The 27,909-nt window shown below is 38.6% G+C and overlaps 2 protein-coding genes across 3 annotated transcripts; both read left to right on the top strand.

The window, feature by feature from the left end:
* The first annotated feature begins 52 nt into the window (after positions 1 to 52).
* On the top strand, positions 53 to 17,142 carry gyg1b (glycogenin 1b). 2 transcript variants are annotated; one of them, XM_034706178.1, is made up of 7 exons: positions 53 to 185; positions 2,039 to 2,174; positions 2,292 to 2,466; positions 2,549 to 2,711; positions 12,264 to 12,390; positions 15,633 to 15,849; positions 16,259 to 17,142. In XM_034706178.1, the coding sequence occupies exons 1-7, from the start codon at positions 179 to 181 to the stop codon at positions 16,397 to 16,399; spliced, it is 966 nt and encodes a 321-aa protein (XP_034562069.1). In that variant the 5' UTR covers positions 53 to 178; the 3' UTR covers positions 16,400 to 17,142. The 2 variants fall into 2 exon arrangements, with proteins under 2 accessions (XP_034562069.1, XP_034562070.1); XM_034706179.1 differs by lacking the exon at positions 53 to 185 and having other exon boundaries at positions 2,057 to 2,194.
* A 5,562-nt stretch (positions 17,143 to 22,704) lies between these two features.
* LOC117828836 (elastase-1-like) lies at positions 22,705 to 27,909 on the top strand. The gene is made up of 8 exons (XM_034706180.1): positions 22,705 to 22,755; positions 22,870 to 22,964; positions 23,057 to 23,163; positions 24,433 to 24,561; positions 25,767 to 25,903; positions 25,985 to 26,130; positions 27,583 to 27,732; positions 27,833 to 27,909. The coding sequence occupies exons 1-8, from the start codon at positions 22,722 to 22,724 to the stop codon at positions 27,845 to 27,847; spliced, it is 813 nt and encodes a 270-aa protein (XP_034562071.1). The 5' UTR covers positions 22,705 to 22,721; the 3' UTR covers positions 27,848 to 27,909.

Genomic DNA, 27,909 nt, shown 5'->3' with positions numbered 1-27,909 from the left:
GGAGTCTCGTGTTAGGAGCAGGTGGGTGTGTGTGGAGACGCATCACGTGACGCTGCGACTTGCTACTGTCATACTAGTATAAATCCTCCTCTGTATATTCAGGCAGTCCTTCTCTGCACGCTAAGCTGCAGTGTCGTCAAGTCCAGGCTACAAAGTAGCTTCAACTTCTTCTTCAGTCATGGCAGGTATGTAACATTTTACCCCTTCGACCCGTTACACCCGGCTGCACAGTCTCTCTCCACCAAAAAGCCAGATTGTCTTTTCTGTAAAGTTTTTAGTTCTTGCAAACTTTTCCTGCTTGTAAGCTGAAATGAAAACACGCTGTCGTTGAAGCTGCTTCCATTCACTCTTTGCTGTTTGCTGAAATGTCTGTGCAATTGCAGCCTCCTGAAGTGGGCAGAGCAAAAGAACATTCTGTCTCCATGTGTGTAAAGCTGTCCATCATATGGGACCACCAGCTAACTTGTAGGCATGAAGTTGGCAGCCATATTTGAAACATGATAACTACATTTGACAGCCATAAATGAGCATGTAACTTATTCTTTGACAACCTATTAGCCTTTGAGAAACTTTTGTATCATGTTCCCTGTCAGAGGGCATTATTGGATCCTGCTTTTGTTGGGCATCTTCTTTTTTTTTTTCTGTATAGCTAAACTTTAAAATGAAATCTTGCTTTAGTTTAGGTCCTTGACTCTCAGTTAGGGTTGCCAACTTTCTCACTACTAAATAAGGGACAGGTGCACGGTGCCATGGTGGTGTGAGCATGATGTGTGAATTCAGTGCATATTCTGATTCTGATTCTGATTCAACTGGAAATGCAGAAAGTCTGTGTAGTCCCTTTAATCCTAACTGTAACATTATGTAACCTCATATGAATACACCTCAAAGAAACCACAATTTGGCTCTTTACATCAAAAGTAAAATTAAATGCAAAAGAGGAGTATGACTCACCAAATGTACTTTTTCCATGGATACTCTTTGCTGCTCTTGACTGACTCAAGCAGTCGTTTGTCCTTTTGCACAGCCAGAGAGAAGTCCTTACATGAAAAGTCACAGTTTACAGATATTTGTAGGCAGCTCTGTGCTGCATTTGTTTCTTGAGTCTGACCATTTAATGGCCATCAAAGAGAAATGAAACAAACCCATTTAGCCCAATATACGGGATGTCCCGGCTAATACAGGACAGTTGGCAACCCTACTCTCAGTTTTGGCAACACTGTGTAAACTGTATGTCAATTTGTGGTGCAGTCTGCTTGGAGGAAGTTGACAGGGGCGTGTACAGCATGTACTGTACACTGCGGACTGTGGTTGAACTATTTTCCCTTTTTTTTTTTTTTTTTAATGCATCATGACACTACAGCACTCTATGTACCAAACGAAAAGTACAGTTTGGGAGAAAGGGGGTGTGGCAGTCACAGCCAGGGAGAAGTCACAACTTTTCCTGGCAACTCTAAACTTTGACTGGCCCAAAGTTATGGAACATTAAGCCCCATTAGTCCTGTGTACAAATTGCACATTTTCCCATTTGTGGTGGTGCAGTACCAACAAGTTTGCAAGCCAAATGGGATTCATAGCTGGCCCACAGTCTCACAACCTCCTCAGTGGCCATGCTGACTTCATCATCCCATTTTATATGTTCTCTCACAGGCTAGTCATTGTTCTGAAACATGACTTGGCAGTTAGCTGACTGATTTTCCTGCCTGCCATCAGAAGTTGTGGTACAGAAAAGGCGCCTTGCTGCAAATAAAACGCACCTTAATGAGACTCTGGCTGATACTGGCACCTTAAGTGTTAGTTTTCTTAAAACAAGTGAGCCATTTTTTCATTAAGCACACAAAAGGTTGTTTAAAAAAGTAAGAATTGGTTGCTTGATTAAGTTGGAGATATTGTAGGTTTTTTTTCAGCATCAATGGAACTAACCAGGCATACTACTATTTTAAAATTGAAGGCTTAAAGATACTTGTTGAATTATTTTGGGCTACTTTCTTATTCAGTGTTTTTCATATGTTTAAGTCTCTTGTGTCTTCATCCTCCACAGACCAGGCTTTTGTGACGTTGGCTACCAATGACAGCTATGCTCGTGGTGCCATGGTTTTGGGCAAGTCCCTCCGCAACCACAACACTTCCAAGAAGCTGGTGGCTCTCGTTGGTCCACATGTGTCAGATCCATGCCAGTGAGAACCACCAACCAGTGGTGCAACATTTCTGATTAACACCTGCTATGGAGGTTTTGTCTATTCTTGTTTTTCCCTTGGGTTGTTGATAATGAATCATCTTTGTAAATCTTTTAGGTGTGTGCTGAAGAGGATCTTTGACGAGGTGAGGGTGGTGAACGTGCTGGACAGTGGCGACACGGCGCACCTTGCCATGATGAAAAGGCCTGATCTGGGTGTCACCTTCACCAAGCTCCACTGCTGGACGCTGACACATTACTCCAAATGTGTTTTCATGGATGCAGACACACTGGTGAGAAAAAAAAATTGGCTCTAAAAATTCCAGATGTTTTTACAAGTGCGCATGCGTGAACATGTTTGTGTCTGCATCCTAGGTGCTCTCAAATATAGATGAGCTGTTTGACCGGGAAGAGTTGTCGGCTGCTCCTGACCCCGGTTGGCCTGACTGCTTCAACTCCGGTGTGTTCGTTTTTCGTCCTTCCAACGAGACTTACGGCAAACTGCTTCAGTATTGTACGGAACACGGCAGCTTTGATGGTAAGTTGTGCTGAGCACATTGTGCCAGTTATTTTTGATCTCAGGTTGGAGTTTTTCCTGTTGAAAAATAATTTAAAGACATCACTTGGGGCTCTTGGAATTTGCAATGATGACACACAGGTTTAATCTATGATTGTAGTATTTAGTTGCAGCTTTACTTTCTTTAGAAAAAACAAAGACCTCTAAAGTCAAGTCAACTTTCTTTCTATAGCACATTTAAAAAAACAACAGTTTGCCAAAGTGCTGTACAAGCTTAAAAAAACACAATCAATAAAAACAAATAGTAATTTAAAAAGAACCGATATTAAAAACACAATAGATAACAAGAAAAAAGCCACAATAGATAAAAATAAAAATAAAATGTAGGCTGTCCCGCTCACTAGGTGTTAAAAGCCAGTGCAAAGAGGTGCGTTTTAAGTAGGGATTTAAAATTCTAAAGTGTCTGAGCATGCCTTATATCAGGAGGCAGACTGTTCCACAGTGTGGGTGTAGCCACCGCAAAGGCTTGGGCTAAAGAAGGCTAAAGAACTGCACATTTTTACTTTTGAACAAGAACATTGATAATCCTAAGGAGTAAGATACCATCAATAAATCCAAAAAATTGATCCTTTTATGTGCTTGGTTGGAATAAATTGAACAGAAAAATGTCACCAGTGAACATGAAAGATGTTAGTTTGTTTTTTAACTTGCAATGACCCATGCATTTTTTATTTATTTTTTATTTTATTTGATGTCTTTATTTAGAACATGTAAAAGTAAAAAAAAAAAAAAAAAAAAAAAAAAAAAAAAGCACACAGGTAGAAAAGAGGAAATAGTTATACAAACATGCAAGAAAAAAATATATATATATACTAAAGAAACAAAATCAATATTAGCAAGCACTGAAACATTTTACTTTACGTGTGTGAAAAGGAGTAGGAAGAAGTTAAAACTTAACTTATCCTACCCCTTTATTCACTATTATCTGGCATTATACTAGTGCACTCCCACAAGTCAAATCTTCATATTTACACCAACAATCAAAAGTAAACCCCTCGTGATTATCAACACTTGGCTTCCTCCTTGTACCTACCATGAAAATAATTTCTTCATACCTCTTCCTGAACTGGATTATCTTCTGACATTGCTGTAGCTCCATGTTGAGACTGTTCCAGTTTTACACCACAGACTGAAATACAAAAACTTTTCCTTGTGGTTCGAACACTCACCATCTTTAAACTTAACTTCCCTCTTAAGTTATAACCCCCCTCTCTTTCAAAGAACAATCTTTGGATATTTCCTTGAATTTTTCAAGTCTTTATGCTAAGCTAAGATAACCACCTTCTTCTTTTAGCTTAATTTTTAACTTTCCAGTATAAAAGTCAACATGTAGTTGAATAAATGTATTTAGAAAATATTTCCAACTTTCTTAATTCAGTAATGTAGCAAAAAACAATCTTTTACAAATTATTTCTGTTACCTTTTAGAACATCTATTTGTGTCATTTGGAAGTGTACCTCCAATACTCATTACTTATTTCATTGTCGGTGACAAACTGCTGAAGAAGAGGAATCTGTAGAGTTGCGAGTGTTTGTGGTTTACCAACACTTAATATTGATGTCATCAGTCTTTTTCAGTCCTAAACAAATATTGCTGCTTTGCGTAACATCAAGTTCTGGGTAACGTGATGTTAAACCCACTTTGTTTATCTTTAGGTCTAAGTAAGGCATTCATAAAGCCTGGTGCCTGGGCACAAGGCCCTCCTGTCACACACTGTCCAGCTCTCTCAGCTGAGTTATTCTCAGGGGTTCACCGTAGCAGGGTGGGGGTTAAATTTGAGAGGCCCTGTTTTGCACAGGGCTCTGGTTGACATTCAGCAGCTCTTCCCAGCGAGACGTACTGTAACTGAATTGTGGTCGTCATCTTGGCTCCAGATCAGGTTTACAGAACAGCTCCGCTCAGATCAGCTGCTGGAGAGAAGACTTTTAGTTTACAACATCAAGTACAGCAGATTTAGAGCATTGCTTAAATTCTCAAACACTTCAACCAACTATTTCTTTATAAAACATTTTGAAAGGAACAGATTATCTAACATGACTTCCATTCATTCACAATAAGCTTTGTAAAACAGCACTGAGCTCAACTATTCGACAATGTTTGTGTGTAAAGCAACCGTCTCTATTACACAATGTAGAACTTTGGCCTCAAATACTTTTTTTTATATTTATAAAGGATACACTTGACTTGTCAAATTATTCAAACAAGAGCCTAGGTTGGAACAAAGAGACTGATTACAGCTGTAAAACATATTGTCACTACTCAGCTGGTCAAGCAGTTAAATTGAAACACCTTTTAAAGATGTATCTTTAATCCTCAAACACTCTACTTAAGCTTATGCAAAATACTGAAAATATGTTCTGACAAAGTAATCATGACATAATCACATGATTAATTTGAGTTTATTTGACTAGGACAATGCACATTAATCAACATTTCAACAGTGTGCCTCAATGTAAATATGCTGGAATTAGCACAATAAGATATTGAATCCGTAGTCCTAAGGCAGGTACTCGCATAAAACATAAAACAAGTTTTAAAACTACAGGATGTCACAAAACAGTTAACAGGACACTACACGAACTGACTTGCAAATAGATTTTACATACAAAATGTTTGTGATATTATACAAACAGGATGGAAGGTGAGGCCAAAGCTCCCAGGAACGAGCATCAAGTGAGAAAACAGACCATGAGTACAAGACTGGTTTGTTTTTAAAGGTGACCTATCATGCAAAATTGACTTTTTAATGGTTCTTTACCTGAAATATGTGTCCCTGGCATGTCTACAGACCAGCAAACGAGCCGTTTCAGACTTCCGTGTTTTTGTTACGTAACAACAATATCCGGTCTGTCACGGAGTCAGAGCTCGGAGCTTGTTCAGCCCATAGACTGTATAAAATAATACTGAATCCCTCCTCCGTTTTTCATTACCTGCACAAATGTGTGCTAACAAGGAGCTTAGGAGGGAGGCATGCTAGTTGTAGGCTGTCTTAATAAACACAGAGGTCGGTTTTACTCCCCACGTCTGCAGATTTGAAGATCTAGTGGATGATTTTTATTTATCATGGATAAGTGCTAGCGCTAGTTAGCATAGCTACATAGCTACATGTCGTAGCTGTAGCTGTGTACCAAGACACACGTCAACATACTGACAAATAAAACAACAAGAAACACAGAATCTGTGACCAATCCTTCATAAAAGGTCCTGCTGCCTTTCTGGCAGAGGTCGGTTTTACTCCCCACGTCTGCAGATTTGAAGATCTAGTGGATGATTTTTATTTATCATGGATAAGTGCTAGCGCTAGTTAGCATAGCCACATAGCTACATGTTCGTAGCTGTGTACCAAGACACACGTCTACATACTGATAAATAAAACAACAAGAAACACTAAATCTGTGACCAATCCTTCATAAAGGACCTGCTACAGGCGCCTCTCCGTCAGGATCAGATTCTGGATCAGATTCAGAGGGTTGAAGTAACGCGATCTCTGAGCAGCCGTGTATATTCAGCCAACATGTAAACATTAGATCAACGTGCCGGAGAGCCGAGGGCACATCCACTTCCGGAGGGGGCGTGGTCAGAGGGAAAACAGAGTGTTCTGAGGAGGACTGAAGAAGAGGACTTTTCAGGCATGCCAAAATCAAATTTCAAAGTGTTTTTTTGAGCATAAACTTTAAAGACATGTTTTGGGGACCTCTTAGACCAATATATATTGATGAAAAAAGCGTGATATGTCACCTTTAATGTTTAACTATTTATTTAAGGGTACCATAGTTCTCAAGCTCCCAAATGTGAGCTGGTGGTTTATTCCAGGACTGTGTGCCTCTGACAGACACTATCATTTGGCTGAATTTGGTTATTCGTCGCAGTACATCACAGTCCCCTCTAGTTTGTGCTCTAGTATTTATCATATTGTGTTGGGGGTTTTTTTTCTATAAATTTGAGCAATGATTTAGGGGAAAGCCCATTTAAAACTTTAAAACCAGACAGATGTCAGTGTAGGTTTGAAAATGTTCAATGTTTAAATATTATACTTCCCTTCCTAAAGGGTTAAACCTAACTATGCTAACCCAAACAGACCACTGATAGGTTTTCGTAGACCATGTTATTCAAAGCCGTACAGGGAGCTTAGAAATTAGACTGAAACAAAGGCTTAGTTCCAGTGTCTTTACTGACTTTCAATGCCTGTGATATACTGTATATCTGATTGGTTCAAATTGCACCTGGTTTGAGTACATGCTGCTTTAGCTCTAAACAGCCTCCCTGTTTTCTCAAATTTCTACTTATCAAAGGAAATGGTTGTAGAATAAACAAGACAAACAACTCTTGGTAGGGCTTGGAACTGCCATTGTTTGTGCTTGTTAGTAGTATTGAGCATCTTTGAATGTGAATGACAGGCTGCTCTCCCCCTGTGATACTGTGCGAGATTCCATCAGGGACAGTTCATTGGAAAATCCAATTAGTTTGCCGATTTGCAGCCAACACTTTCAAGTGCCGACTCTTTCTGGAAGCTACACTGTTTTGTTGGCAGGACTGTTTCAAACACAACCACAGACAGATAACGGCACGTATATTTACAGCAAATAAAGTATCATTATATTAATTTACTTGTAACTAGTATTTTAATGTGATGCTGGAATCTGAATGCCTGATGGCATGCTAATGAATAAAGCTGTCTTATTTATAGCCGTGGATGTGGTCTTCATGTTCACTGAAGTATGAGTTTAAATTGCTTTGACCTTTGGCATTTCACTTCCACTCATCTTCAAGGAATACATGATTCACATGTGCAGCACTCTGTTTCTTTTTATTTCACGGTCGATTTTGGAGAAAAATCTGAGGGAAGACAATAAGAAATTGAATTCCGTGTTTGAACCCAGAGGCACTTTCCCTTCATGTTTAGCTCCACTGTAGCCGGCTGCCAAGACAAACTGGCAGAGTTAGATGCTCATTCTTATTGAGCTCCTCTCATCCTCTCAAAATGAAGATCCTCTGCTCCATATGAAGTTATGAAATCCTCTAGAGGCTGTGAGGTTGTGGCTTTGGACAAACAGCCAACATGTGCGTTTATTTTAAACTGCAGCAGTCTGCGGTTTCACAAAGTGTACAGGGGCTGTGCTTTTAGGAACTTCATGTGAAAGTGCTAATAAAGGCCAACATCTCATCTTGTGCCAGTGTTAGTCCAATGACTGACTATTTTGCTTCCAGGTGAAGCGATTCAGCATGAATAGACAAAGAGATTGCGTCATGACTTTGCCTGGCTTCAAATTCAGTGGTCTGGCTGGTCAGTAGCAGACCGGATGATGTAACAGAGGAGATGTTCACTGGACAAAAATCTGTTCTGATAGGTCTCATTCAGATCTGCTTGTGTACTAGAAGCGTATCTGACCTATTTAAGAACAAATGCACCCCAAACTCTGAGCTCTGTTTACATAAAAACAACTGCCACCACAATGCCCCAGTTTAACATGAGTTAAATGGGGACACTGTGTAAACTGATTAAAAACTGCTTTTGATAGTCTGAAAATTATTTAAACCTTTTTTTTTTTTTTTTTTTTTAAGTTATATTTTTGGGGGCTTTTTTTATAGGACAGCTGAAGAGAGACAGGAAATGTGGGGAGTAGAGAGTGGGGGAAGACGTGCAGGAGATGGTTGGCTGGCTGGGAATTGAACCGGCGACCCCTGCGAAGAGGACTGTAGCCTCTGTACGTGGGGCAATTAGACCGCTAGGCCACCAGTGCCCCTTAAACCTTACATTTAACTGGAAGTAGTGTAGAGACAACATATGTGTTGCCACCCACACGTTTTAAAAAAGTTGGGGCAGGGACAACAAAACATCTCTTAACTTATTTTGTTAATTTGCAACAGGTTAAAAATATGACTCGCCATAAAAAGTCCCTACTACTCGAGAGCTTCAGAAGCAAAGCTGGTGAGAGGCTCACCACTCCGTTAGACTGTGTAAACAAAATAATTCAGCTATTGCAGAAGTATGATCCTCAGCATAAAATTGTAAAGAATGTGGGGATTTCATTGTCTTCAGTGCATAACATTATTAAAAGATTCAGAGAATCTGGAGAAATCTCTGCACAAAAGTGACAAGGCCAAAAACCAATACTGGATGGCTGTGATCATCGAGCCCTCAGGCGGCACTGCGTTAAAAACAGACACAACTCTGTAGTGGAAATCACTGCATGGGCCCAAAAGACCTTGTCCCTAAACGCAGTTTTTGCTGCATCCACATGTAGGTTCCAACTGTGCCATGCAAATTTCCAGAAATGCCAGACTTCTCCTGGTCCACCTCAGTTCATCTTAAATGAGCTCGAAGTAGTTTACACATCTGGTGCCAATAATGCTAAACAATATACACAAGTTTTGGAGCAACATATGCTGCCATCCATACAATGCCCCTTTTTGGGGAAGACCCTGCATGTTTCTGCAAAAAAATACCAAATCATATGCCTGTATTTTCCAGTTTCAACATTTGAGATGTTGGCACTATTTTGAATTCAGTATAAGGTTTGCAAAATGATTTGAAAACCATCAAATAATGTTTTTATTTACATTTTACACAACTGCCAATCTGTTTTGGAATTGGAGTTATAAGCGTGGGGGAATGCAGTTAAATGTATCAAGCCCTCAAGCAACTGAAGTGCAAATTGAAAGTGCATATTAACCCAGAGGGTGGTGTTAATGAACAATACTTGTGTCAAGTTGTATTAATTAGAGTTGAGTGGTCATGAACAGGGCTGGGATGTCTAAACAAAAACATTGTGCCAAAAGCAATACCTAGATTTCTGTACCAGAACCTAAAATAATACTTGAACATACACATTTTTAAAAGAGTAAGTTAGGTTAACTGAACATGCTGTCCTTTGGACTCTGTACACTGATACACCTGTGTGGTGAAATCAGCCTCTAACACATAGCTATTATAATGTATTTTATTATGCTTGTACTGTACTTGGATGGAGCAGAAATCTATGCAAATCTGCAGTAATTGCTTTGCATTCAAAATTAGTTTTGCTCCAATAATGTGTTTAGAAAAAACAGTGCTTCAACATGGTGGGGATGCTCTGACACGGGTGCTAGTGTCACTTTAGGCTGATAAGAGGTGTGTGCATGCTGTGCTTAAATGGCACAAGTCTGACTCCTCTTCCTGTGGTGCACTTTGGAACAGGAGCGCCAGTCGGATATCATATGACCGATCAGATAAACAAAACGATCTTGCAGTTTTTGAAGATTGTTTGATGCTACACAAACAAATCTATTGGAACAACGAATAATCAGAACTCCTTTTACTCAGCTCTTCAAGTTTATGTCTTTAAGTCTATTGCTTTAATCTTGTTCCTTTCAACTTAACCTATCTGGTTAAATTGAATTGCTCTCTGCAGCATTGTTTCCACACATAACTAGCACAGCATGTTTGAGGCTACCTGCCCAGCATCACATGACAGACAGATGGACAAAGTTAGCAACTAGCTGGTGAACACAGTGGATTGTGTGATTACCCCAAAACAAAGGGAACGGCAAGATCTCACTTTGTCTTCTATCATCCCCAAATGATACAGAAGTTGCAAGAGAACATGGTGTACAGTCTTTCATGTGAAAATCCCTTCAACTATTTCACTCTTGAATAACAAGAAAGAAGTGGGTGCAACAGTTGAGCAGACAAGTTGGTTTTGCTGTTAGCTAACAGGCTATAACTGTGCAGTCTATAGGCACTTTCTGCTGTTGCTGACCAGATTTTGACCCCTAACAGAGTATTGTATATCACTCAGCAAACAGCAGCAGATCAATCTTTTGTCAAATCTTGAGATGAATAAATCCTCACTGCTGTGCTGGATTAGCCACAAGAACCACAAGAACCCAGTCCTCCTATATACTGCATATAAATATAGCCCCAGACCTTTTGTGCAACTGAATGATCTTTTGAAATGTTGCCATCGGTGAGAGTAGAGTGTCACAGTAATGCACATGTGACAGACATGTTCTGTACATCTCGTCTCTTTTACCATGTGTGCAGCTACGGCCAGTCCATGCTGTGCACATGCACCACTTCATGTGGAATGTTTTTGTACAGTTGTGTTTTTACCATCTCCAGAAGCTTTTCTAAAATTCGGTCCGTTATAACTTTTAAAGACAGATGATTTTACATGCTTTTATCTCCTCACACCTGGACTACTGTAACAGTCTTTTTAGCTGCCTTCACAACAAATCTCTGGATCGTCTCCAAACTGTACAGAACTCAGCTGCCAGGGTTTTAACCAGAACCAAAAAATCCGACCACATTTCTTCGGTTTTAGCTTCCTTGCACTGGCTCCCTGTATGTTTTAGAATTGATTTTAAGATTTTACTGATTACTTTTAAAGCTCTACATGGACTTGCTCCGAGCTTTAAAGCAGACCTTTTAATACCCTACGAGCTGACGTGTGCACTGAGATCCTCAGCAGAGGTTTACTGTGCATTCCTAACACAAAAATGAAAACTAAAGGGGGACAGCGTTCGCAGTGAGGGGTCCGACACTCTGGAACCATCTGCCCGAGGAGATCAGGTCTGCTGAGTCAGTGAGCTCTTTTAAATTTCTTCTTAAAACACACTTTTATCGCAGAGCCTTCCCGGATTTTATCAGAATTTTATTTTAACAGTCTTAAGAAATATATATTTTAAAATAAATGTATTCCGTAAGAGTTCTTTTAGGGGAATTTTTGGTATTTTAAAATCTGTTTTATTTCTTTATCTTGACTTGTGTGTTTTTATGATCTGCCTGTTTTTATTTTGCTGCCCATGTAAAGCACTGTGTAACTTGTTTTTTGAAAAGTGCTCTACAAATAAAATTATTATTAAAAAAAAAAAAAAAAAAGGAGTGAGACTCCTGTTGAGCTCTGCCTCTTCTCCTAAGTAAGTCTTGAATCTAATTCAAATAACTCGAGCAATTTGGATGGAAGGAAGTGACTGTAGCCCAGGGCTCTGAATGTGTGAGAAAACCTCTCCCGTCATCTTGTCTGTACTGATCTCAACATTCTGCTGGTTTAATGCAGACCAAGCAGAAAGCCTAATTAATGAGGCTGTCACAGGTGGGCGATCATTTTGTCTGCATGCTCACCAAGCTTTTCGTCTTTCAGGAACGCCATCCAATCATATGCTGAACCAGTCCAAGCATTTTGCAGGCAGCATTTCATAAGCTTAGTTAGCTGTTATGCAACCATATCAGTGTTTCTCACAGCATGTGATGCAAATGAACTCACACAAACCACTCAGTTTTCTTTGACACACTATATTGACTCCCAAAGTAAATTTGAAATGAAGATCTTATCGTAACGCTCACCAGAGTTCTTCAGATGAGTATAAAGTTGAAACGGTATTGAGCCTTAAAACATTCAAAGACATTTCAGAGTTACATCACAGCTTGAGCTGCAGAGTTGCACCTGTATTTTGACTTAATGTATTTCTTAGTACATTATGATGTTCAAATGCCAGCGTATTTTAACTTGTATGTCCCCCTCTGTGTTGCAGGAGGTGACCAAGGTGTTTTGAATGGCTATTTCAACAACTGGGCAACAGCCGACATAACCAAACATCTCCCCTTCATCTACAACCTCAGCAGCATAGCCATCTACACCTACCTTCCAGCATTCAAGCAGTAAGTGTCAGGTCAATTCAGGGGAAACACTCACACAATAATAAGAGGTATGTTTCTACGGTTTAAGCTATCACTGCATATTAAGACAGTTTTAGTGTGACAGCGGAGAGTCGGCCAATGTGTCTTAAATCTTGGGTATCAGACACAAGGCCAAGCAGTAAGCAGACCCTCCATCACATAAGTCACATGTCGCGCTGTGACATGACATCAGGTTACAAGTGAGATGAACCATAAGATTCCAGCGGCTCTGCTGGAGTCTCCCCCTGCAGGCCTCGGAGCGGGGTTGGATATCCACTCTGAGCTCCCAACAGCTGAAACCAAATCCTCAAATAGACCAGGTCTTTTTTTTTTAAACACCTTTTATGTTCTCCACCCGGACTGGTCATTGTGCCCCCCCTCCCTCCCTCCCTCCCTCCGTCTTAAGCCCTCTCCCCTTAGCCTCAAGGCCTCTCTGCATCCAAACCACTCTCCAGCATAGAAACAGGCTCATTAACACGCTCATAGGTTTGGCATTTCCTGGCGTCCAAACCAGGTTGACGGGGTGATAAACGCGTATTGACTTGTTGGTGGTTGTCAGCAACAGTTGTTTATGTGGTCTGGCAAACAAAAAACAATCCCCTTCAGAGACAGACTCGAGCCTCTGTGTGTACATATGCTGTTTGCCAATACTGAGAAGATGTCCCGTTCTGTTGTGCTTGGCAGGGTTTATGATTTAGTCACAAGTTTTAATATTACGCGGTTCAGGATGAGCAGGATGACCTAACACCGCTACTACAACAACAAAGTGCATCATTAAGTCTTGTTATAAAACAAGTGTTGTGTTGTGAGGGGAAAATAGAGCTGACTTTCTTATAAATTATATAAAAATATGCATGTCTCATTAATTGAGACAACTTTCTGCAGATGACATGTGCAAGTATTGCACTGTCATCATGATTGTCTTCCTTAGATAAACAGCATAGGCATTTTTTTTTATCATCTTGGACTAACATCGGCACTTGAACCCAGTTTAAGGTCACTGAAAAGGAGGTTTTGGAAAACACCTTCCAAGGTAGAAATTTTTGACAACTTGGTCTTCAGGGGACAGCTAAATCAAGGTTATGGAGAACAATGACATCTTACTTTACCTCAACTTGGGCAGGGCAATCGTTGTTAATGTGTTGTGCATGCACCATAAACATCTGCTCGGTACTGATAGGATTAATTACATGTTTAAAAGGAAACCTAGCTGTTATTCACAATGTTACTGCAGTGCAAAGGAGAAATGATATGTTGACATTAAAATAGTTCTTAATTCAACACTCTGTACACAATTTAACCCTCCTGTTATGTTCGTTTCTTAGGGACAGCAATAATGTTCCTCAGTCAACTTGACCCAGGGGATATTTATTGATGCAAAAAAAATCCCAATAAACATTTTTTAAATCTCATTATTAACTCCATTACTAACCATTTAAATCAATATTTAGTGCAATGGTGTTCTTTAATTCTCACAGATCATGGTTCAATGAGGATAACTCTCGTTTTGTTATGAAATTCATGTTAAAACTTTAATGTATATTGAAAAGCCCTAAATATAAATACAATAGTTTTACATGACATAGATTTTTGTTTATTTTATTTTACATTTAATTTTTTTTTATTTTTTATGAAGTGATGTTGATAAATTAACAAGAGACACCTCTTCTGTCACATGCTGCCCAGATTATTTAGCTGGTTTCTAAGGCATATATTACCTAAGATGCAAGGAACCTCTGAATACCACTAGCCTTTCATCCACTGTGACATTAGAAATGCGAAATAATACTTTAAACATTTTTATTTTTTAACTTTAAAATGGGTCAATTTGACCTGCAACATAACAGGAGGGTTAAATAACAAATGCTGACATTTGCAGCTAGCTCAAGAAGATGCTCATTAGGCTTTAGCACAATGTTCCACGTGACAGACTAACTACTCATTATCGCCACCTGCTGGTCTGGCATGCTTATGTTACCATGTGTTTTTAAGTCTTTCTGTATCTTTAGGGACAGAAATAATCCAACATGTTTTGGTGTGTGTTTTTTAAAACATGCATCCATCCACTATCCATTGCTTTATCTTGACCGCTTATCCCGTTAGGGGTCACAGGGGTGCTGGAGCCTATCCCAGCTGGCTTTGGGCGGAAGGCAGGGTACACCCTGGACAGGTCGCTAACCTATCACAGGGTTAAAACAGAGAGACAGACGTCCATTCACACACACACTCACACCGACAGGTAATTTAGAGTGATAAATTAACCTGTTTTTGTAAACAGTCATAGCAAATTAAACACTTATCAATTTGATAATTTTACAAGTTTTGCTGCTTCAGCTTATGTAAGTCAGGTGTGACCGATTTTAGCTTTTTATTGACCCTTTCAAAATGGTGTTCTAAAACAAACGAAAAACTCTAGTAGAGTCTGACTATTCTTCACTCATCCTTCTTTATAACCCCTTTACACTTTTGTAACCTGATAGAGGATAGTTTAACAACTAGGGATGTAACGATACACTTGACCCACTATTCGATTCGAATCCCGATTTTTGGTTCACGATCCGATTCACTCACGATTCTCTACAGTTTTCAAGAAAGCTGGATTGAACTCAAAATTTGAATAACTATTGTATTTCAATTCTCAGATATGGACAGTTGCAATATATATTTTCCTCTTATTTATTTGTAAACAAAGTAATCCTTTTTCATTTTGAAGGTGTGTTGTAACTTGAATAAAACCACTGTACACTAATATCACTGTACAAAAATACCTTATTGGAAAATTTCAGAACAATTATAGAGAAATGGAAAGTGAACAATTCCCAAATTAAAGTATTAAATATTAAAACAAATAGGGTAAATCTCTTTTAAATTAGGGATGTAAATTTCAAGTATTTTCTGTGCAATAGCAGAGCTAGAGCCTTAATGATGTTGAACAAGTAGAGTATAATGTGGATAGTGCCTTCAACTGTTTAAAAATAATATCCTGATACAAATTTTGTTGAATCGATTTTAATCCACCCTTATTTGTATCGATTTTTTTAATTTATTTTTACTGTCTTGGGATATATCGTTACATTCCTATTATGAGCTCATCTTTGTAGCCACAGTGGACATTGTTAAAATTTCACTGGTCTTGCTTTAAATGTTGGACAATTTCAGGATCAACAAACTTTCTTACATAATGATCTGTACGTCTTCCTCACTTTCTTTCGATCTCGTTTCAGATATGGCGGTAACGCAAAGGTGGTCCATTTCCTGGGGAAGACCAAGCCGTGGAGTTACACATTCGACCCCAAAGCCAGACAGTTTTCAGGCAGCGTGGATGAGGCCAGCGCACACCCCACCTTCCTTCTCGACTGGTGGACCCTGTACTCCAGCAAGGTGGTGCCGCTGCTGCAGGAGCAATATGGAGACCAGCCTTTCTACTCCGGATGTGTGGAGGTGAATACCCTGAATGTTCCAAAGAGCGGTGAAACCAACCTATTAGAAAATGGAGATTTGATTACTGTTTGCTGCCTGTTCGTTGATTTATTTGACTCTTTAGCTTTAACTATATTTTGGTTTGACTTACTTCTTTTCTCTATTTCTGTTCATTTTCATAAGTTCCAGTACTGTTACATGTTATATTTAAAGAGTGAACAAGTATCATGAAATATGTGTGTTTATAGCTTTGAAGTCAATGACAATGAGCTACCATCTTCTTCATCTTAAATCACAGCTTTAATATGTGATTGCCTGCGGCCATTCATTCGGGAAGGCTACAACTTTCATATAACAATGCGATCAACTTCTGTTCTGTGCATTTTTATTATCTGTGCATCACTCTGGTGTCTTCTGTTTTTTATCTCAGGGTGAGAGCAGCGGTTTCGCACTCGGGCCCCAGCTGTCTTCAGAGGAACGGAAGCAGAAATGGGAGCAAGGTCAGGCAGACTACATGGGAATGGACTCCTTTGATAACATCAAGAGAAAGCTCGACAGTTTTCTCAAATAAAGAAGCGACAAACCAGGAGATGAAAAAATCAGTTTTGGTATAACATCTATCGTTACAGGTCTTGCAGTATAACAATAAAATAAATTTGCATTTTATTTGTTTTCTACCAGTTTAAGAACTAGATATGAGTTAAGTCTCCCTCCACCAGCACTATCTCCGAAATACTCCAAAGACAGCCGTTCAAAAGGGGAATGGTTATCTAATACTGACGGCTTTAGTTTATGCAAGACTGTCATTCAGTCCACCCTGCGACAGGTATCTGTTCTGCTACACTGTGAAGAAAAACAGGGAGATTTGTTACAACTTTTTTTTTCACCTGCATCATATTTTTTGCAGTGTTCTTTTTGTCCAACACAGGTTGAACTGGGCCTTCAGTGTGTTGAAGATCTGCAGTCATTTACATGAACACTTTTCTTTTCTTTTTTCTTTTTTTAATGCAGTCACCGATCAGTTTTCTAAGCACTAGCATTTTGATTTCCTCATGAGTAAATGAGTCTTTGCTTTTGAGTTAAGCTGTTAATCATCCATATAACATTATATTTACGGCACTATTAAAGGCCACAGCACGTCATTGAGCCATATGTGTACACATGATCTTAGTGCCTTAGTGTCACGCTCTTGCTTATTGATTAGCAGCTTTTCTGCCACTGGGTAGGTTTTTAACTTTCTTGCATTGTACTTGTCTATGATGTTGGATATTAGAGAGGAATATTAAAACCATTAAAGTTTTGGATTTGGTGCCACTTGAGTATGTTTGTGTGAAAGATTTGAGGTAATGATAGAGTACATTAAACTTATTTTTAGTGCATACTCAACATTCATTGGCTTTCACTATAAACAGCATCGCTCTCTCAACATGAGCTACAGAAGAGTGTTTCATGTACTCCAATATTACCCAAGAGAAACCAGAAAGGCAGCGTCTATTTAAAAGGATGTATTTTTAAAAGTGGGCACTTCCACTCAAACTGGCTGTTTAAACACAGGATAGGAACATCACTGCTATCATTGTTTAAATATTTTTAAATTCTAGCCAACATCATACATGTTTACAGGAAAAACAACTACTTTCTCTCTGGCTGTAGAAAAGTTTTTCTGGTGGACATCGCTACAATTCAAGCTTGTCACATTAGACTGGTGTAGAAAGAAGTAGGAAACATTTAGCAATGACAACAATGTGCTGCATTCCTCTACACAAAACTCTTAAGTCACTTGTTTGCACCATTTGACTGGATGCAGTGCACATGTACGTGTTTGGTGGGAGCGGCTTTTGCATAATGAGTTTTCTAACTACTGGCACTTTCTTTATATTTTGATGCTAATAAAGAAAACTATTTCAAATGCATGACTTTGACTTGCAACATTTACACACAATATGTCAAATACTGTATTCTGGTTGCCAGTTTTTTTCCTTAATATCTGCTTTTGACATCTTCAGATAACCGTGATAAACTGTTGTCCACCAGGTGAGATAATCAGGTGTTGCTCTTGTCAGGAGTTATATGTAGTGTTAAAATGTAAGACATTATTGTACTGTAGAACTTGTTGTGGTAAAAGAAAAAAATATGATGGGGAACTGGACATTAGCTGGGCAGAGGATGGAAATTGAAACCAGGTGTGTGAGGTTGAGCTGTGGAGAACAAAGCCTTCGTTTTACCAGGTGAGCTAAATTGTGTTCCACTCTGAGGGGATTTTTTGGGGCGTTGCTGGAATGATTTTAGAGCATGCTTTTGATTAACCATGATCTCCTGAAAAATAAATAAACCTAAACCCTACAAAGCCTTAACAAGCTGGTATCAGGTTTGAATCCATGTGAGGGCTTACCTATGCTGAGACTGAATGTTCTGGCTTTCTTTAACTTAGTGCGGACCAGATTTAGATTCATCACAATCTACTGGACAGTAAATGAACCCGAATAAGAAAGCCCTACAAGACAGATCACTTATGAAGACGTATCTGATACCCTCCCCCCTCAAAAAATGATCAATACTTTGTTAAAAGTAATCTACGTCTGTGACAGCTTTAGTTTTAAACTGTCATAGATCGGAGTCAGAGAGACGTGACGTATTCAGCATAAATACTAAAGCAAAGATAACATGTTCCATACTGTTGGACATTCCTTGAATCAAGTTGATTTATCTTTAGAGGGAAAGGTTGGACAATGGGTGCTATTGAAACTGCTGCTGCTGCTCCATCATTTGTGCTTCACTGCCATCTAGTGGTCAAACTGCAGAACGTGAATGCTGTCTATACAGACATACAGGCAGGTGATGCATACTTAAAAGTGTACCTTATGTTTTTGTAAAATCCACATATTAAACTTAGAGAACCCTTCACTACAAAACTATTTTAAGAGCATGCTGTATGGCAACTGTGCTACATGTTTTGACATTACATAGACTAAAAGATTCATAGATTCATCCAAAAATAGTCAGCAGTTTTTTTGTCATTCAACTTTTTATTGCATTTTTTCAGTATTTCTTTGTTCAACACAAGTTGACAAATTATATATAAGTGATACAAAACCAACAACAACAAAAAAATACATATGATAATAATAGTAATGATGATAAAATAAATAAATACAAAAAATATTAATAAAATAGTATTCCTAATTTTCTGGGTGATGTTTAGAGGTTAACATATATAGTATTTTATGTCACACTATTACATTTCATAATCATACACGACGTTCATCAGAAATAGAGGACAAATTAATTGCACATCAGATACCATAGTCACCTTCTCCAATCATTTCCAGATAAGGACCCCATATTGATCTGAATACTTTAGTGTTATTATTCATTCTGTAGATAAGCTGTTCAAATGAAGCTATCCTGGCCGGTTCATCTCTCCATTCACTAAAACGGATCTTCTGTTTTGATTTCCAATGCCTCAGCACTATCCTGCATCCTCTTATAAAAGCTAATTTCACCCAAAAATAGTTTTTTGAGGGCAGATTAGTCTCCTCTGGTAATGCTGGGTTCTTAGTGAACTCTGTTTTTTACATATAATTTATACATTTAACTACATCTGACCAGAAGTCCTTTACAATTTCACATTCATACAGCATGTGGATCAATGTGCCCGGCTTCTCCAACAACTGTGGTCCTGTCTAAGCCCCAGCCTTGACATTTTTGAGGGTGTCCAATAACTCCTGTTTATTATTTTTGAATGAGATTAGGCAAGTCCGCATGTCTCGGGCTATGTAGTACCATGACTGAACTCATTTTAACCAGTCCTCTCTGTAAATAGAGGTTTAATCAAAAGTCCTAAAAGTTGAGGTCAGGATTTCAATAGCTGGTTGTTTGTAGTTAAAGTAATGTAGAAGCCAATTAAAATGGAAAAAATCCAAGAAAATGTGTCAAAATTTCCAGAAGAGTCCCCATTACATGTCACTCAAAGTGACCTTGTGCAAGTAACAAATATTATAGCTGCTGCCACAGATCTACCTGACGCTGTGGAGTAGAAGCCGATCAGCAGTTACATTCAACCTAATGAAACATCAGTGAGGGGAGGTGCCAACGTGAATGCCCATTTGTCCTATCTCTCTTGGGCTGTGGGGGACACGAGGAGTCATGTGGTAGTCTGTGGAACTTATCAGTAGTGGGATGGGTTTCCTCACTGAGCGCTTATCCTTCTTATCAAAGCACAAGTATCTTATCAGTAACTCATCAGAAATGATCGATCCAACATCAGTTCTACAAACAGAATTTTTTTTTTATTTGCCATAGTAAAATAGAAGGGATTTTGTAAACTGCTGGCTCCCCATTATGTCAAAGCTCTTAATGGTCAGGTGGCATCATATTTTAAAGATCTCTTAGTGCCCTGTTATCCCTCTAGAGCACTACACTCCCAGTGTGCAGGCCTGCTCGTAGAACCTAAAGTCTTTGAAAGCCTTCAGTTATCAGGCCTCTCGGTTGAGTCATCAACCAGTCAGGGTCCAGGAGGCAGACACCCTCTCTACTTTCAATAGTAGGCTTGAAACTTTCCTTTTTGATAAAGCTTAGTTGGGGCTGGCTCAGGTTTGAACCAATTCTTATATGCTGCTATAGGCTCAGACTGCTGGGGGAGCTGATACACTGGGATCCAGTCTTTCCCTCTCTTTCCACCATCCGTCTGTTACTAACTTTAAATCTTCATGTCCCATTAAAGTGACTATCCATAGATCTCTGTGGGAGTCCCTAAGCTCCCTTGTCTCATAGGTTCCTCTGGATCCCTGCTGCAGTTTTCCAGCTGTTATGGACGTAACAGACTCCAGCTGCTACAGTCCAACTCTAACTGATGACGTTGATGTTGTCATTACTTGTCTCTGTCTCTTTCTGCATCTTCCTCTATCCCTCTTCCCAGCCCCAACACTGTTGAGGCAGATGGCTGTCTAACATGAGTCTGGTTCTCCTCAAGGTTTCTGTCTGTTAGAAGGAAGTTTTTCCTTGCCACTGTAAGTAGTGAAATGCTGACAAATCTGCTGACAGTCTTGCCTGTAACATGGTACTGGATCTTATCCTATCTTGATGTTGGGTCTTTGAATATAATATAACAGAGTATGGTTTAGACCTGCTCTTTTTTGTAAAGTCTCGAGATAAATCTATATGAATAACGATTGACTGATTAAACAAAGTAAGCACTTACATGTCCTAAATTAAGGCACAGTTAACACAGAGCATGATGAAAATGTATCAATTTGGCAGTGGTGGACAGAGTACACGTCTTCATTACTTAGGTCAAAGTATAGATCCTCCAGTTCAAACATTACTCCAATACAAGTGAAAGTTTCTCTGTCAGATTATTACTTGAGGTAAAGTCATGAAGTACTTGCTTTTAAAGAGGCTTAAGTATTCAAAGTACTTCTTAAAAGATCACAAATCGTTGTATTTTCACATTACATGAGTGCAAATGAATACATGACATTCTGTTACATCATGTTTATTTAGAAAACATTACTAGAAATCTCTAAAAACTATACTATGGAATAAAAATGGCAACTAAGTTACTCCAAGCACAGACAACTTAGTTTGAAATGTTCATCTGGAATAAAACAAATGTTATGTAGCTCAACACGCTTTCTCATGTTGGACTGTGACTTTTTGTATGTTTGGGCAGAGTGGGAAACAGGGAGAACATTTCAAACAATACGTATCATTCTTCATTTCAAAAACCTCTAACACGGGCTGAAGATATGGACATGTGTGCTCAGGTGGAGAAGTATTGCCATCATTACCACCTCTAAATGAACTGCCTGATCTGAGTGATGCTCTGTGTTTGCTCCACGTTCAACCGTGGAGACACACAATATACAGGTACGACTAAACCACTGAGACAAACAGAACTACACAAACACATTTTAGAAGGGAAGGAAATTCATGAGCTGACTTCAAAGCTAAAGTAGTGAGTAACTAGAGAAGTGATAGAAATGTAGTGGAGTAAACAGTACAATAATTGTCTTCTGAATGTAGTGGAGTAAAAGTAATAAGTATCCCCAAAAGATAATTTACAAAAGTAAAGTACAGATACTCAAAAAATGTACTTAAGTACTGTACTCAAGTAAATTTACTTTGTTAGTGTCCACCACTGCAATTTGGTCAGAGTATGAGAAAGAGCTTGTAGCTTAAGTGAACCGGTTGATCATCTGGACAATGTTGTGTGTTCAGACAGCTGTTAAACACAAGACAAAGTTTTACCACAAAATTCATCATGATATAATGACAATAACAATACAATAAAAATAACTGACTGTATTGCAATTCAGAAGTGATTGTATCGTCTTTAATAACTTTTTGAGAAGCACTTATATTTATATTTTTAAATGAAGCTACAAAATAAACCATCTCTAAATAAGGCACAGCAAACAGTCACAGAACACTGTGTTATTTCCACGAGTTGTTTTTCCCCTAAAACACTTATCTGTTGGAAAAAAATGTGCTTGTGTTCCACTCTCTACACATGGTCAGTTACATTTTGCCTGCATGGTAATGCACCTGCTCTTTTCCCACCATGATAACTAATATGAACTCTTGTGTTTGATATTCTTCTATCCAAATTAAAACTACATTTCAAATGCCATGAAGATGCATTCATGACTTTATTTATGGATGTGGAAATATTTATAAGCTTAAGAAATATCTATAAGGTAACACTTTTCCCAAATTGTTGCTTATTTCTCATCATAGCATGAGAGATTCTGGAAGATGTTCAGGAGTTATCCACATGGATTACTGATTTTGGCAGGTAGAATAAGGGTTGCTCGACACTTTCTGGAGGTCTTCCAGTCTCAGAGGGTTATAAATAGTTAAACTCAAACTCTGCAGATCCTAACTGCGGCAAGATGATTGGGCTTGTGGCTTTTCTGTCCTGCATTGGTAAGTTGCACAAGAAACTTACCCCAAACAATCTATAGGATATAATAGAGAAATTATTGTATGATGATTAAAACATTTTTACCTTTGTGTTCTCTGTCCATGTTCACACGAAAGGGCTCATCTGGGCTGAAGAACCCTTCAACCATAGAGTGCACAATGAGCGAGTCATCGGAGGCAGCAATGCTGAACCCAACACCTGGAAATGGCAGGTAAAATGATGAGCACTACTTTTTTTAAAAAATCAATCCATTACTACAGTTACTACAAATCAGTGAGTATTTCATCTCTGTTTTTCTGTTAGATTTCTCTCCAGTATGATTCATACGGGGATGGGTCTTACTATCACTTATGTGGAGGCTCTATCATTGATGGTTTCCATGTGATGACAGCAGCTCACTGTATCCTCAGGTTAGCTCTTTTACTACTTTTTATTAACTACACTGCAAAAACTGAAATCGAAGTAAGATTGAATATCTCAGATAAGAGTGAAATTTGCTTGTTTTCTGCCTGATAAGATATTTTTTCTCACTAAGCAGTTTTTATGTTAGAGTGTTTGAGTGTTTTGGTCCTAAATGATCTCAGTAAGATATTACAGCTTGTTACTGAGATTTTATATCGAGTAATACATGCTTGAAACTAGAATATCAACTGTTACAAAGCTGTTTCATCAACACTCACAAGTATAAAACTGCTTTTTCAACGTAATATTTTGTTATTTATTATTACTTTGACACAATTGTTTCATATTCACACAATTAAAACAAATGACAGCCAAATGTAATCCACTGTTTTCTTTTCAATGAAATAATAGAAAATATACTACTCTATATTAGTACAGTTGGCACAGTACTGTAAACTGACACTTAATATTTAAACATTTACCTTTCAATCCGTTTCAAACAGAAATAATTCAGATAACTTCTTCCAAATTACAAGGCAGAAAATGATCCTACATAATGAGAAATATATTCTTAACTTTTGTATGTCCATCAAGAAAACTAGATTAGTTTTTGGTATAACTTTGCTGGTTTCAAGAAATGTAAGGCCTAGTGCATGTCATTATGTCAAGACAATGGCACTAGGGTGCAGACTTAGCCTAATTGTTAAATTGCGCACCTATGAAACAGATGGCCCGGGTTTGAATACAGCCGGTGGCCTCTGTCCCGCGTGTCATTCCCCCACTCTCTCCCACTTTCCTGCACTATCCACTGCCCCCTCCTCTACAAATAAAAGGTGTAAAAGCCCAAATAAATAAAAATAAAAGATAATGGCTTTAGCATTGACTTAATTTAAGAATAATTTTCAACATATTGAGAAAAGAAGTCTCATATTTTTTATTTCTATCAAGAGAAATGCACTTGTTATTAGTGAAAATACACTAACTTTAAGGTATTTCTGGGTTCATTATGGTTAGATATTTTTACTTCTTTTGGAAAGTCAAATTTTCTTGTTCTGTTGGCAGATAATTTTTCTTAGTTCAAGTAATGAACCCCATAATTTTTGTATATTTGTTCTTGTTTCTGAAGGCTGGCTTTTTGCAGTGTATACACCTAAGATATTTACCAGTACATTTCAAACAGAATGCACCAAACAGTCATGTGCCGTTCATATTCCTGTCTCCTGATAAATACAATTCTAGTAAGTATTTCATGTTTGTTTTTCCTTCATCCCTCTCAGTAATGATCCTACTGGGTACCGTGTGGTCGCTGGTGAGTACAACCTGTATGAGTACGATGGCAGTGAGCAGTTCATCAGTGTGGACAGGATCCACGTCCATCCCGGTTGGAATGGAGACCTTGGCAAAGGGTACAATGATCAACTCAAATTATTGTGTCAATTTCGAGAGATACGCTGTTTAGGAACGCAATTGTGTTGATAGGGGGGGTGTCAGGGTTGGGGGGAATACATGCACTTACTTTCATCTGTCCTATTCAACACAAGAGGGCATTAGAACTTTTTTACCTCTACATTTTCTTTTTTTTCTTTTTTTTAATTGTATTTTTATTTGGAAAGGGTAACAATGCAAAATTTACAACACTTCAATAATTGTATTCATCCTTTTCCAGTCTTTTATATGCGTATGCATAGAGAGAAATAGTATTTCCGCATAGCCACTTAGTCCTTAAATGTTTCTGTCCTCCATCTTTCCAGGTGAATGCATTCATTTATACTCTTGACATTTAAACACATACATATACATTAATCCTCACCTCTTCAGTCAGTAATCAACACTAATTTTCCTGCATACATCCATTAAACAAACTATCAGATATATAACTATTTACACAAAAACTAAGGGAGCTTACATTTATGTTTTATTCTCTAAGGAGGGGGAGGGTTACTACCTGGGTGGAGTCCTATAAAATCCACTCACACTGGGGTTATAAATTGAATCCACTTATTCCAAATTTGATAAAATGTGTCCTTTTGGATCCTCAGAAAGTAAATCAACTTCTCCATTTGAAATATTTCCAAAATTATTCCAAACAAGTCATGCTGCTGGTTTTATGCCACCTTCTGGTGATTGATTTTTTAGTGTCTGCTGAAAGCACTTGCAGCAGCTTTATATCACTCCTCTTTTTCAGACAGAGAACATGACCCAAGTACAGAGCCTCAAAGGTAATGGATACTTGAGTCTCAAACACCTTGCCTAGTGTCTTGTGGATATCATTCCAAAATAAACTCAGTTTAGGACAGTCCCAGAATAAATTAAAATGATTTGCCTCTGTTGAGCCACATTGTCTCCAACACATCTGTCTTGTATCCCTTTTTTTGTACCCCCTTTTTCTTGATATGGGGTCTTAAAGTACCTGATAATATTTTTCCAGCAATGTTCTCTCCAGTCTCTGGAGTTAGTGGAAGACCACTGAAAACTGCAAATCTGCTCCCAAACCTCCAACGACAGTACCTCTACATTTTCAAATCAAAACAGTAAAAACTTTGCTGCATGAAAGACATATATTTTTGCATATGATATTATTCTTTTTCTTTATTTGTTTACTGTTTTTTAGCAACGACATCGCTATCCTGAGACTGTCTGTGCCTGTGTATGACAACGGCTATGTGACTATTGCTGAGCTCCCCTCTCCTGAACAGATGCTGCCTCATGACTTCACCTGTCAAATTACCGGCTGGGGTCTTATGGACTGTGAGAAAACACACAATGCACTCCCGATGCACAATATTAATGCCTATGTAATAATGCCTTTCCTCTTTAACCTTTCTGTAGATTATGGAACCACTCCTGAAATCCTGCAGGTAGCTCCTATCAGGGTGGTGGAGCATTCAATCTGCTCTCAGCCTGAGTGGTGGGGTACCATTGCTCTGAAAACCATGGTGTGTGCTGGAGGAGATGGAGTCATTTCAGGCTGCCAGGTACTAAAACATCTGTGTAAATCAGCTTAACACAGGGCAGCCTTGTGCTTGAACCAGTTTAACCCAACACGCACTCATGCACATTTCTCTTTAAAGGTAACAACCTACAAACACAACTCATGTTTTGCTCCATTGCTAACATTCAATTCAAGGCCTTTTGGGTTATAAAACATGTTTTGCTAGGTTTCCACTCCCAAGACCATTCAGTAATATTTTAATTGATCCACAGTTCAGTTGTATTTGCAGTAAAAAAAAAAAAGAAGCAGAGATTGATACTGCCTTATAGAACAGGGGTTCCACAACTTTTCAGCCCAGGATCCCCAAAATAATGGTGCCAAAGACCTGGGACCCCCACTGTTACTTGGCATGGTTAAATACTACTACTACTACTAATAATAAACTTTATTTATATAGCACTTTTCTTAACAAGGTTACAAAGTGTTTCACAACAAAAAAGCAGAGAATTACAAAGCGTAAAAAACGGTGCAAACGGGGGAGAAAAAAAGACAAGCAAAACAAGACATCTGAATGCAGAGCAAGTTCAAGAATTAGGGGTGGAGGATGCCTTCTTATATAAAAATGTTTTTAGTGAGGATTTAAAAGCAGTTGTGGACTGTCTAATTGTCAGTGGCAGGGAGTTCCACAAAATTGGAGCTCTGATTGAAAAGGCCTGGTCACCTTTTGTTTTAAGGCGGGATCTTAGCACAACCAGCAGAGATGCATCCACAGACCTTAGGGGCCACCCAGGCACATAGGGGGTTGAAAGGTCGCTTAAGTATGTCTTAAAAATGTTGCTTACAGCCGTGGAGAAGCACTAATTGGCCAATCCAAAAGCAGACGGTAGAAAAACAACAACCATAATATCATTTCATTATAAATTTTGTAATAATTTTAAAAAGGCAGAAAGTATAATGCAAGTAATCTTCATGTTCAGCCTGTAGAAGTGATAGGATATGTAGATTCTGATTTGCATAAACCTGATCCACTGTATTTAAAAAAATATATACACATAATGATGGATAGAATATACAATTTAGATTTTTAAGAAACATATGAAGGCATCACATGACCCCCCCATCAGTGTCTCTCGACCCCCCCTTTGGGAACCAGTGTTATGAACAGTTAGTTGCAACCAAGTCATGTGATTGGACAAGAGGCATTCCATGAGTGCTGATACACAGTGAAACAGGACAGGGACTTGGACTTAGTTGTTAATTACATTTTGCTTGCAAGTCTGCTGTTTAAAAGGAATAACACACCTTAAGTTGTGTGGCGGCACAACTGGGATTTTCTCTTGCTATGACAAAATTACAACTGTGCTGATATTTAATACAATTGAACTCCCTCCAAAGATAAAAGGAGTTGAAGAGGCTGTTGCAGAGGTTATGTCCCATATTTCATTGCATGATCTATTTTTTACTCCTATATCTTTTTTATTGCTCCTTATCACAGGGCGACTCTGGAGGCCCCCTGAACTGTTTCATCGATGGAGCCTGGAGGGTCCACGGTGTCGTCAGTTACGGACCAGCTGGCATGTGCAACCAAGTGAGGAAGCCCACTGTCTTCACCAGGGTCTCTTTCTTCCAAGACTGGATCTATTCAGTAAGTCTGTAACCTCTATGATGTTACTCTGAAAATGTCACTGTATTTTGTTTGCATATATCAGTTGCCTGACTTCTTTCTTGTAATGTTTTCTTTCCAGGTTCTCGGATATTGAAGGAAATGTGATTTTCCACCCTGTCAAATGGAACCAGTGAAATAAAATGAACATGCATCTCA

This window comes from Notolabrus celidotus, chromosome 17, assembly GCF_009762535.1.
Source record: "Notolabrus celidotus isolate fNotCel1 chromosome 17, fNotCel1.pri, whole genome shotgun sequence".
NCBI classification, from domain to species: Eukaryota; Metazoa; Chordata; class Actinopteri; order Labriformes; family Labridae; genus Notolabrus; species Notolabrus celidotus.
The sequence above is the reverse complement of the archived record's forward strand: the minus strand, read 5'-3'. Positions and strand labels throughout refer to the sequence as shown.

What these genes read in the sequence shown, in the direction of transcription:
- LOC117828836 (XM_034706180.1), top strand. Translation starts at nt 22,722, where the DNA reads ATGATTGGGCTTGTGGCTTTTCTGTCCTGCATTG. An exon ending in AATGGAGACCTTGGCAAAGG is followed by an intron (nt 24,562 to 25,766) that starts GTACAATGATCA and finishes ACTGTTTTTTAG; the next exon opens with CAACGACATCGCTATCCTGA. An exon ending in CGGCTGGGGTCTTATGGACT is followed by an intron (nt 25,904 to 25,984) that starts GTGAGAAAACAC and finishes ACCTTTCTGTAG; the next exon opens with ATTATGGAACCACTCCTGAA.
- gyg1b (XM_034706178.1), top strand. An exon ending in GGAACACGGCAGCTTTGATG is followed by an intron (nt 2,712 to 12,263) that starts GTAAGTTGTGCT and finishes TCTGTGTTGCAG; the next exon opens with GAGGTGACCAAGGTGTTTTG. An exon ending in TCTACTCCGGATGTGTGGAG is followed by an intron (nt 15,850 to 16,258) that starts GTGAATACCCTG and finishes TTTTTATCTCAG; the next exon opens with GGTGAGAGCAGCGGTTTCGC.